Source organism: Taudactylus pleione, unplaced genomic scaffold, assembly GCF_031769625.1.
Source record: "Taudactylus pleione unplaced genomic scaffold, aTauple2 ptg000711l, whole genome shotgun sequence".
Lineage (NCBI taxonomy): Eukaryota > Metazoa > Chordata > Amphibia > Anura > Myobatrachidae > Taudactylus > Taudactylus pleione.
In genome coordinates this window covers 11,308,762-11,321,384 of record NW_028285113.1, presented here as the reverse complement: position 1 = coordinate 11,321,384, position 12,623 = coordinate 11,308,762, and the positions used below count along the sequence as shown (strand labels likewise).

General features: G+C 43.7%; 1 protein-coding gene across 3 annotated transcripts in view; it reads left to right on the top strand.

Moving 5' to 3' along the window:
- CWF19L2 (CWF19 like cell cycle control factor 2) overlaps positions 1-12,623 on the top strand; it is a 190,736-nt gene that overhangs the window by 74,908 nt on the left and 103,205 nt on the right. For all 3 annotated transcript variants that reach the window (XR_015872510.1, XM_088456757.1, XM_088456758.1), the window contains exon 9: positions 12,203-12,299. Coding sequence is in view for 2 of the 3 variants with exons in the window: in XM_088456757.1 (XP_088312883.1) it covers positions 12,203-12,299 (97 nt within the window). In the remaining variant the exon portion in view is untranslated. The remainder of the gene's footprint in view (positions 1-12,202; positions 12,300-12,623) is intronic.

Genomic DNA, 12,623 nt, shown 5'->3' with positions numbered 1-12,623 from the left:
ATCATCTCACGAGACCAGTAGCTCCGCAGCAGCGTGGTGGCTGTGTGCTTGTGTAGTATTGCCTGCAGTAAATGTACTAGAGTACCCAGGGAAGATGCAAGTCATTCAAAAGTTGTGCAGCACGCGCTGCAGTGATGCCAGTGGGCGTCATCAGAGTCTGTCTGACATGAAATACCCGCCGGGATCACTGCAGCGACTTTTGTGTGACACACAGTATGTGATCATATTGGACAGTCCCGATGGCGCCTTCCATTTCTAACGCCGCCTTGAGCTTGACCGGATCCCCCCTCGCTACGCTCCTGGACGCGTGCAAGCACATTTCATTAGGGCATGCATTATTGGAAGGGTGTGTCTAGCACCACCCAGGCCACTGTGGCCGCAATATAGTCTCATCCTCTGTGTGTCTTACCAGCCCCATCCATCGATGTTCTATACCTCCTCAAGACCTCCCTCCACCGTGTCCCCATAGCCTCAAACCATCCGCTCTGTCTTCCAGCCTCATCCTACCTTTTTCTTTCCAGCCTAATACTATCCCCTTTGTCTCTCCAGCCTCATGCTACCTGTGTCTCTCCCGCCTCATGCCACCTGTGTCTCTCCAGCCTCATACCATTCCCATCTCTCCAGCCTCCTATCATTCCCTTGGTCTCTCTAGTTTCATACAATCCCGTCTCTCCAGCCTCATACCATGTCCTCTGTCTCTCCAGCCTCATGCTACCTGTGTCTCTCCAGCCTCATACCATTCCCTTGGTCTCTCTAGTTTCATAAAATCTCCAGCCTCATGCTAGCTGTGTCTCTTTAGCCTTACATCATTTCTCAGGGGGAGGGGGGGGAGCACATTTTACAAGTCCGCCTTTGGGATTAGCAAGACTAAAATGATCCATTTCAAGTGTGAGGTACTAGATTTGGAGGAAATGATTGGTTGGGGGGGCAGAAGAGTGTTGTTTTGGGAAGGTCCACAGGGGATAATGCAGAGATAAAGAGATGGTAGTGAAGGCAATACGGCATGGTTCAAATGAAGATAACGTAATGGATGGAAATGTCAGGCAGGATGCCATTAGTGTATTTCATGTTGAATCACCCTAATATTGTAGCTCTAAAAGGAGTATGCCTGATGCCTTAAAGCTTTGTCTGGTATTGGAGTATAAATAATGGGAGTACCTGCATACTGAGTGTGCTTCTTTGTAACCAGGTGTGCTGCTACACTCTAGGTACCCATCGCTCAAAATAAATGAGATGATAACTACAGACTGGGCCCCGTCCGGTGGCCCAGTCTGGAGGCTTTGTGTTCCTGTAACGCTGTGCCGGCATCTGGTCTTTCCCGTGGTCACTTCTGGGTGCGCTCTCTCGCACTAGGTTCACGTCTCTTCTTATCAAGGCAGCACACAATCACCCAAGGGGTCATAACAGCCAGCATCTGTAATTACTACACCTGCCCAACATATTGGTTATTTAACTCACAATATCATTGGGCACTAGATCATAGGCTTGAGCGCTATACAAAACTTTTTGGTATTGGAGTATATCAGAGGTGACCCATTACACCTGGCCCTGGCTGGGATAAAGGTCCCAGCTCCTACTATGACGATATTGTACCCATTATCCACAGCAACTTCAAATCCATCAATATCCTGATACTCGAGAAGATTGAGAACAATTATACTACAAAATACAGCTATAACAAGGGAATAAACATGAATCAGATGCATACATATATATAATGTGAAATCACATGCATATTTATTTATACATAAAATGTATTCTACAAAATATAAGAAGAGGAGTCTCAGACCACTGGGGTGGAAGCAGTGTGGTCGGTGATTGCAGGCAAGCCTGCAGTGAGAAGTAGGGTCCGGCAGGCGAAGACTTGGTAGGCCGAGAGGCACACTAGATGTTGGCAATATTGCACTCCAGGTGTGAATAGGAGGCACAATGAGTACAGATGATTGGGGTAGATGGTAGGGGACTCCCCAAAAAGCAGAATTAATATGTTGCTAAGCAGGAGCACCCGGGATAAACGTCTGGTTCAGTCAGCAGTTCATGCAACAGGCGTGACCCTGTTGCGCCTTAGAAATACGTTGCACACGGATGTCCTGATCCTGCTTATGAAGCCTCGCCAGCCAGAGGGTAGAGTCCTTCCTTGGAGTTTCTTATTTATTCTCCTCTTCTCCTGCTGGAGTTCTCTCAATTCAGCTTTTTTATTTTTTATTTCGTCTTTTACTTCCTTCTTACGCTGTTGTATTGCGTCTGTCATATCCTCATCATTGGGGACAGCTGGTGTTATGTCTTCCTGCTGTTCTTGGTTCTCTGCAGCCAGACTACTCTGTTCTCCGTTCCCCACATCACCTGCAGTCTCCTCTATAGCAGGGGAAGGACATTGGGGTGTTTTAGTGAGGGTCCACGTTGCACTGTATTCCATTTCCATCACCGTCCAGCCTATGGAAGGATCATAATTCCAGGTACTTGGAATACCAAACATAGCTATCTCCAAGGAAACATTCCCTATGGTCACCCTCAGTTGGTCGTCTTCTGGAGCTTGGTGACTTCTGGGCTTTCTTTTTTCGTATTGTAAATCCAGTCTTTGTTCTCCCATAAATTGGGTAATGGACTCCCGTACTGTGTGTTCTTCAGGGTCCATATCAGTATTCGCTTGGTATGAATCAAGGCCAATACCTAAGAGCTGCTTATCTGTACTGTGAGTCTGCAGCAAGACAGGTGTCTGTACAGTGAGCAGCTCTTTAGTACAGTCCTGGAACAGACACCATTATGACATCACAATCTATTGTGCAAGATTCTGTTTTCTCCCCTCTCTCTCCCAGTGCCTCACTGACAATTTGTCCTCTTTTTATTTGTTTTTGTTAATAAAGTTTCATCTTAGTAAAAGTTTAAAAATTAAAGTTTTGGTTTATATTTGATCTTTATGGACATACAATATGATAACAATGTATACTTTTATTTTATCTATATAAATAAAAAGTAGAATTGGATAATGAAAAATAAAAAAAATAGTCATGTAGACAATAAGTTGCTGTAACCAGGAGAACTATTCCCCAGAGACATTCTCTTACAGCACAGTCACTGAGATGAGCTACAGGTGTAAGTACTATGGAAAACATAATATACTATGTATAAATAATATAGTTATTCCTTTATCTGGGGCTCCTCACATTGAGGCCAGTGACTGTAGATGTTACTCTGGCTGGGCTTCTTACTGAGTCTGTGTGATTAGGAGCAGCTACAGTCAGGTCCATAAATATTGGGACATTGACAGAATTTTCATATTTTGGCCTCTATTCACCACCACAATGGCTTTGAAATGAAACAAACAAGATGTGCTTTAACTGCAGACTTTCAGATTTAATTTGAGGGTAATTACATCCAAATCAGGTGAACGGTGTAGGAATTACAACGGTTTCTATATGTGCCTCCCACTTTTTAAGGGGCCAAAAGTAATGGGACAAACTAAACAATCATAAATTATTATTATTAGCATTTATTTATATGGCGCCACAAGTGTTCCGCAGCGCCTTACAAAGTACAAAAACAAATTGTATACAAGTGACTTACAGAACAATACAATACAGGACATGGATAATATATATTGCTACATTAGTGACCATATCACCCAGATAAGCAACAGAGCATAAGCAACCAAGTGTTAGGTGCCCTAGTGGTGAGTAAGAAGTAAATGACACTATAGTAAGGAGAAGCACAAGAGGGTAGATGGCCCTGCTCGTGAGAGCTTACATTCTAAAAAGGTGGGGGAAGACAAACTGGGTTGACACAGATGGGGTAGATGGGGACGAATGAGCATGTAGCAAGGAGTTAGAATGATAGCTGGAAGGCTTTGATGAAGTAGTGGGTCTTGAGAGCCCGTTTGAAGGATTGCAAACAGGTGGAGAGTCTGATGCGGAGTGGGAGAGAGTTCCAGAGGTGGGGAGCAGTGCGGGCAAAATCTTGGAGGCGGGAGTGGGAGGAAGTAATCAGCTGGCATGAAAGGCGGCGTGCATTAGTTGAGCGAAGAGGGCGGAGAGGAGCGTGAAGGGAGATGAGATCAGAGATGTATATGGGAGAAGATTGGGTGAGGGCTTTGTGAGCGAGCGTGAGAACCTTAAATTGGACTCTGAAAGGGAAGGGGAGCCAGTGTAGGGCTTGTAGGAGAGGGGAGGCAGATACAGAATGTTTGGAGAGGAAGATAAGCCGTGCAGCAGCATTGAGGACAGACTGGAGAGGAGAGAGATGGGATTTGGGGAGGCCAGATAGGAGGAGGTTACAATAGTCCAATCTGGAGATGACCAGTGAGTGTATGAGGGTTTTAGTAGCATCCTGGGTGAGATAGGGTCTGATCTTAGAAATATTTTTGAGATGGAAACGACAGGACTGTGAAAGGTTCTGGATATGTGGTTTGAAGGAGAGGGATGAGTCCAGGATAACTCCAAGACAGCGCACCTTGGGACTAGATGAGATAGTTATTCCATCAATTGATAAAGAAATAACTTTCACTTTTTAATACTTTGTTGCAAATCCTTTGCAGGCAATTACAGCCTGAATTCTGGAACGCATAGACATCACGAGACGCTGGGTTTCATCCCTGGTGATGCTTTGCCAGGCCTCTACTGCAAATGTCTTCAGTTTCTGCTTGTTCTTGGGACATTTTCCCTTCAGTTTTGTCTTCATCAAGTGAAATGCATGCTCAATTGGATTCAGGTCAGGGGATTGACTTGGCCATTGCATAACATTCCACTTTTTAGCCTTAAAAAACTCCTTGGTTGCTTATTCAGTATGCTTCGGGTCATTGTCCATCTGCACTGTGAAGCGCCGTCCAATGAGTTCTGAAGTATTTGACTGAATATGAGCATATAATATTGCCCGAAACACTTCAGAATTCATTCTGCTGCTTTTGTCAGCAGTAGGGATGTGCAGGCTCGGATAGGTTCGAGTTTGCACGTGGAGTTCGGATTTTTGCCTCCAAAAAAACGGAACTCAGAACGAGGCAAAACGTCATCTTACATGGACGAACATCATCATTCCTGGACAAAAGTCCAGGAATGATGATATTCGTCCATGTAAGATGACGTTTTGCCTCGTTCTGAGTTCCGTTTTTTTGGAGGGAAAAATCCGAACTCCACGTGCAAACTCGAACCTATCCGAGCCTGCACATCCCTAGTCAGCAGTCACATCATCAATAAATACAAGGGAACCAGTTCCATTGGCAGCCATACATGCCCACGCCATGACACTACCACCACCATGCTTCACTGATGAGGTGGTATGTTTTGGATCATGAGCAGTTCCTTTCCTTCTCTTCTCTTCCCATCACTCTGGTACAAGTTGATCTTTGTCTCATCTGTCCATAGGATGTTGTTCCAGAACTGTAATGGCTTTTTTAGATGTTGTTTGGCAAACTCTAATCTGGTCTTCCTGTTTTTGTGGCTCACCAATGGTTTGCATCTTGTGGTGAACCCTCTATATTCACTCTTGTGAAGTCTTCTCTTGATTGTTGACTTTGACACATATACATCTACCTCCTGTAGAGTGTTTTTGATTTGGCCAACTGTTGTGAAGGGGTTTTTCTTCACCAGGGAAATAATTCTTCTGTCATCCACCACAGTTGTTTTCCGTGGTCTTCCGGGTCTTTTGTTGTTGCTGAGCTCTCCGGTGCGTTCTTTCTTTTTGAGAATGTTCCAAACAGTTGATTTGGCCACACCTAATGTTTTTGCTATCTCTCTGATGGGTTTGTTTTGATTTTTCAGCCTAATGATGGCTTGCTTCACTGATAGTGACAGCTCTTTGGCTCTCATATTGAGAGTTGATAGCAACTGATTCCAAATGCAAATGTCACACCTAGAATCAACTCCAGACCTTTTACCTGCTTAATTGATAATGAAATAACGAGGGAATAGCTCACACCTGTCCATGAAATAGCTTTTGAGTTCATAGTCCCATTACCTTTGGTCCCTTAAAAAGTGGGAAGCACATATTGAAACTGTTGTAATTCCTACACCGTTCACCCGATTTGGATGTAATTACCCTCAAATTAAATCTGAAAGTCTGCAGTTAAAGCACATCTTGTTTGTTTCATTTCAAAACCATTGTGATGGTGAATAGAGGCCAAAATCTGAAAATTCTGTCAATGTCCCAATATTTATCGACCTGACTGTATATATTAGTGCAGCAGTTCATAGCGTGGGGTACTGGACCTGCAATTCCCTTTTTTATCTCTCCCATTCTGCCCACTTCCCTGGAAATTGGGTTGGATGCGGGAGATCCGGGTACTCTTCCGGGGGTATGAGGGGCTATCCCTCAACTTCCGGGAGAGAAGGCAAGTGTGCATTATACTGTACACACAATTCTTCCACATAGACGTGAGTCCCCCATTGTGTGATTCTCGCATAACATGGAAAGATAGCCGTGCAATATCTTCATATCTAATAGTAGAATTGCGCTGTTTGCGGCAATACTAAATTATATACCGCCCAAGTGTATTAAAATACACAAGTAGGAACAGAGGTTCTGAAATGATCCCATCCATTCAATGTGTAAGGAGAGAAGTTATCCCTAATGTGATCACTTCATCTCTCTACCGGGTCTCTGCACATACTCAATCTGCTGACCACGCCTGTGCAGCGCCCATTGCTGGGGAGGTATCCCCATGTACCCTGTGCCAGTAATTGTGGCGATCTCTAGCTCATAGGCTACAGCGACTAATGCCATCTGAGGATGGTGTAGCTGCTAGTCCCAAGCTCCGGAATGCAGGGGTCTGGAATCAGGGCCGCACCAACAGACAGCTGGGATGTTGCAGCATAATGAAAATGCAGAGAATGGTTTTGCAGCCAGACCATGAAATGTGGCCAATCGTCGTCCTGATTATAATGTGGGGAAGGAAGGGGAGGGGTTTCCAGGATTGACCTCCAGCACATAGAGACTGACTATTGGAGAGATGTGGTCATTTGTTTTTATTTGTTTTGTTTTAGATATTTCAACTTCAGACTTGTAGGTAGAATATATGTGGAATAGGGGTTCATTGCTTTTATTTTTATTTATTTGGTAATTAAAGATGTGCATGATCTATATGTGTATGTTCATTTTAATTTAAGAATGGAATATATTAACCAGAGACTGGATTTTTTCTTCTCCTTTTCATTTTGCCTTACTATACGGTCTATTATTTGTTTTTCAGTCTATTTGCACATTGTGGAAACACGCAAGATACGTCCGCAAAACTCACTCAATTTCAACTCTGCATCACATTAGTATTACTTGTGTATTACCAGGGTTGGCTAGTTTAAACCATGTTTTTGTTATTTAAAAATAATTACGCTGTGGCTACTGGCAGGACGCTGTGACTACTTAAAAAAAAAAAAAAAAAAAAGCCTATTTTAAGGGAATCCCCCTAGTATTATTTCACATTTCTTGTTTCTATTGGTCTTCATTTGAGTGAGCTGAACCAATTCAGTAAATTCACACACACAACAGAGAAATAGGGAGGGTGTAAGGGTGATCCAGATCTAAATCTGCCTGGCATCAGCTAACAAACTGCACCCCTAGCCGTCCTATAGGACAGGAGAAAACCACAACTAACATTCTTAATCTTAAAGAGTAAACAACTCCAACATATTATAGAGGCAATACACAGAGAAACATCTTGTGGTTTAATCTTCTTCATGTTTATTTCAATTCATAACCTTCAGTCCTACTGAGATTAGTGTAAGGAAGAAAGACTTGATGCGGGATTCAATTAATCCGTTTCGTTAACGGACTACATTACTACAATCTCACTCAAGCTGTCCTAGCCCATGCTGACCCACACCTTCAACTTTGGGTAGATCTTGAAGCTGTTCCATAGACTTTCTATCTCCCTACTCTTTTTTTTTTTTTTGGCTCCCAAATGACCGGAAGCTTCCTCCTGGCCCTTCGATCTAACTTTTCCATATAGGCTTACTGCAACAGAGTGTTTGGATTAACCTTCTTTAGTCCCCACTCTGGAACAATAACTCCTTTCCCCTGGGTGAGGATCTCAAAGCTTTTGATCCCTAGATCAGACATAATATCCAATATCCCCAGGATTTCTCACACTTAGCCACTTTTCCTGAGTTCTCCTAGTGGAATAAATTTGGCCATTTCTCTATTAGGCCATTGCCGTCATCGACACGTGCAAACACACTTGACTATGCCAGCAGCGACAGCAGGGGGGTAGTAGGGGCCATGCTGCAATCGGCAGCATGGTATCACTAGCTACATCCTCAGATCTTTTTGCATGTACAAAAGATCTGAGGATGCCATGGACGACCTGCGGGATCACGCATCGGCATTGTGCGTACACACTGGACGATATGAACGATTTGTCATTCCGATGCGTCGGGATCAGCCAAATTCCTCAAGATATCGTCTAGTGTGGGAAGCAATCAGGAAGCCGACTGCCTGTATACCGGCAGCTGGCTTCCCGACTGCCTTATCCCGGCAAGGGTGAAATGCCGGGCGTCTAGATGTAGACGCCCGCATTTCCCCGACGATCGTGATGCCGGGCGCCGCGAGCGGACAGCCGCGGGGGGGGAGGGTTAGGTTTAGGGCTCCCGGGGGGGACTTGGGGTTAGGCACCCCCCGGGAGGGTTAGGGTTAGGCTAGGGGGAGGGAGGGTTAGGGTTAGGCACCCCCCCGGGGGACTTAGGTTTAGGCAGCGGGGAGGGGGGTGGTTAGGGTTAGGCACTTAGAGGGGGATTAGGGCTAGGCACTTGGGGGGAAGTTAGGGTTAGGCACCCCTAAGGAGGGTTAGGGGGGTTAGGTTAGTGGATACTTACCTATCCACGATCAGGATTTCCAGTGCTGTCGGGCTTCCGCTGCGTCGCACTCTGCTCCTGTCGGGCTGCCGCTGACGGGAATCGGGCCGGCGGTATTTCATACCAATTCCTCTAGTGTTTATTAGCCTTTAGTCACCATACGATGTGACTAGGACGTACCAGCAGACACTGCTGATTAATTTGATATGCAACACTTGTATATCTCTGTGCAACTGAGTCTGTATATGAACCACAACAGAACATGGTATAAAAAAGATGCAGCCATTACATTGTAGCACTTCGTATACAGATCTGCAGACTCAGTCGTACACAGATATGAGTGTTGCATATCAAATCAATCTGTGTATACAGTGTACTGGTGCATCATAGCCGCATCGCATTGCGATTTAGGTGTATTTTCGGCAAAAAAAAGACTCCTGGAGCTATCAAAGTCTCACGGGACCTGGTGTGCCTAGAGGGGCTTTTAACGCGACTGCAGCAAAGATGTATAAGGACACATCTGTACACAAACCATCACATCCTTAACGCAGCTAATTTTGCCATTGCTGCCCACTGGAAACATATGGGTACTCCCCATTTCTCTAGCCTACGCAATTCGAACACCTTGAATACATCTTTCTTTTATGTCTTGCAACTAGTGGAGAGCATGTGGAACACAAACCACTTCTGGTTTCTTTTGGACGGATGCCCCTATCGACCAGAAATTCATGATGCGTTTAGTCTCCAAGACTTCTGTATTTAGGATGCAGATATGCACCAGGATGGCTTTTGGCGCATTCCATTAGAACTGACATTTCTTTCTTTCCTATTTCATCAGGCGCCACCCTGCCTATATGTCCAGATTTTTCTGCATACATTTAGCCTCCTTGCGAGTCAAACAGTCCGAGTCGTGCCATGCTGTGGCGTGACTCTGTAAAGCTTTGCGAATAGGACACACGGGCAGCTTCTGCTGATTAAAATGATATGCAGCATTCTCTATATTCTGTGTGTGACTGCGGCTGTTTCTGCATGCAAACTTCTACGTCACAGTGTCACAGCCACTGATACTGTAACACAGCATTTCACATGCAGACACACCCGCACTCGCTCACAGAATATCGGCATACCGCATATCATTTTAATCAGCAGAAGCTGCTTGTGCGTCCTATTCGCATCACTCTCTTTTTGAGAGAAAAAGTCACACGAAAAGGCGCTTGGCGTTACGGAGTCACACGGCGCTCACGTGTTATGTGTAGCGCGACTTGTAGCGCACGGAGGATAGATGTATGTGGACACATCTGTACCTGATGAAAGTCAGACTGTGCATATTCTGGAAACAAACCCTGGTCACAACTGCTGCGTTCCTTTTGAAAAAGTATCCATAGAGGAATGTCACATTTTTTTAAAGTTAGATATAAGATGTTTGTTATGTACCTACATTTCTCCAGATGGTGCTCGTGTAGCTGTGTTGAGAAAGCATCGCCCTTTAAATGATTTAAAACCAACTCTATTCAGTAGCTTGTTGAATATAAATGAAGCGTATGCAGTTATACTTCATAGCCTGCTATAGCGAACAGAGCACGTCTTCCCAAAGACAGCCATGGGGATTGTCTCATGACAAAACAGTCGTGTGTGGGAATCCGTGAAACTTAAGGGAGCCGAATTGTTATAGAGGACACTGCAATGTGAACTGTTATAGTTTGCGTTAAACCATCACAGAAAATCTATGGAAGGTGATAACTTGGAAGTTCATTGTAACCTAATTTAAACAGAGCTCATTCAGTGCCTGTTTTAAAAGAGATATATATAATATAATATAATGATGCTGCTGACTTTTTCTGGCTCATTGTTCTATGCTGGGATAACATGAAGTAGTTACAGCACTTAGGATGTTATAAACAACCTGAATTCTAGTCTAGCATAATAGATTCAAGATGAAATCTTTGGTTCTCATTGTGGGACATATTTTTGTAAATTGCAATATACCCCTACAAATTCACATCCCTTATCGCGGCAGTAAGCGATTTTTTTTCTACCTGTCCCAGCAGTGAGTAAGAAGTAAAGTGATAACCTGAGCTGTGACTTTACTTCCTGCTTCGGACCCGACTGCACATCCAGCCACTAACAATCTTGATGGCTATTTCCAACCAGATATTTACCTGGGTGTGAAAATAAATTCATAGATCCACGACGGCTCTGGGGGTGGGGAATAGGCTCACAGCCCATTAAGACCTGCTTTGGTGCTGGAGTCTCTGGCCAATTAACTTGGGTGCACTCTTTGCCAATTGGCCAGGGTAAATAGCCTGTGGGTGCCCCAGTAATGTGACAACAATGAAAACAGTTGCCAATCTTCCCAGTAATGAGCATCCCAAACAATTAACCCAAAGGCCAGCCAGCATTATACGATGTGAAATTGCAGAGCACCCAAAAGCCACATGTAGCCCTCTGGTTGGTTGCACCTTTAAAAATAATTGCTTCTTAAAATCTCGAGCACACGTCGCTGAAATCTCACCATGGACTCTTAATGATGGTTTGTTATTGGTTAGTCAGTTATGACAAGGTAAATACTGTTGATTGTCACGTTATTAGAGTTAACACATTTTATGACTTGGAGGGGACCAGATTGTGCAGCGATATGTAAATCACAGAACTGAAATAGTGTATACTGTCTTTTTCACATGTAGGACCTATGGGTATATTTTATTGTTTGTACTTAATCATACATACAGTATATTGCTTATTTGCTAGTAAAGTTTGTTCCTTTTTTAATTGCATTTGATCCTTTCTATGTCCGTTATTGATGTGGTTGTTAATGTCTCTATAGCTGTAATAAAGATGAATGATTTATGGGATCAGTTTATGTAGAGTAATACAGTCGGAATGCCATTTGTCATACCACTTCTGAGTCTTAAAACATTTGTAACGAACATTTTTTTACCCTCAGACATCTGTCATATGTTAGACATAGTCTAACAAACATGGAAAAGAGGGGCACAGTAGGTACGTTTTAGTTCTGTCCCCCGGATTTAAAAGGGTTTAAAAGGGCATTAATATTAAATGCAAAACACTGTAAGCTTAGTAAATATACTCCCTGGTGTATCTACTGCACCTGAGCCCCTCTTCTCTCTGTTTGTTGTCATTGACAAGCACCTGAGCCTTTTCCTTTACCCACAATTGTTCGGGTTTGGCACAGCAGGTGGCAGCGAATGCATTTAGTGAATTTAGAAAATACCCCTTCTCTGCTTCCTAACGCCGGTCACGTCGTCCTGACAGAGGAGGTATTGGTATGATTTAGAAGAGGATTTTTTTCCACATCTCTTATTTATAAATCTGCATTTTTAAGGCAAGAATATTCATGACCATATGCTCAGCGTAATGTAAATATGTGGTATTTTTTGGTGTTCTTACACTTACGTTCTATTATCCAGACTCCCTTCAAGATCTCCGCCAGTCAAATTACTTTCTGAAGAAGAGATGAATAGACTTGGTGCCAAGATTGTTAAAGCAGAAATAATGGGTAACACGGTAAGTTCCCTCTCTTTGTTGTACTCACTCCCTGTAGCTGGGGTCATTTCTGGCTGCCTTCCTCCTCAGGGAGGGGTGGATAATGCAAATGTATCAGATTGTGTTCGGCCATCTTGTATACTGCTGCTGCTGGAATGTTATGGGGAAAGAAATCTAGTGCAACACTGTATGTATAGATTTATTAAAGATATTAAGTTGCACATACACATTAAAAATGGAAATGAACATATCACACAAAATACAGATGTGTCCTCATACAGCAGGGGGTAAATTTACTAAAGTGAGAGTTTTTAGAAGTGAGTTTGAAAAGTGATGTTGCCCATA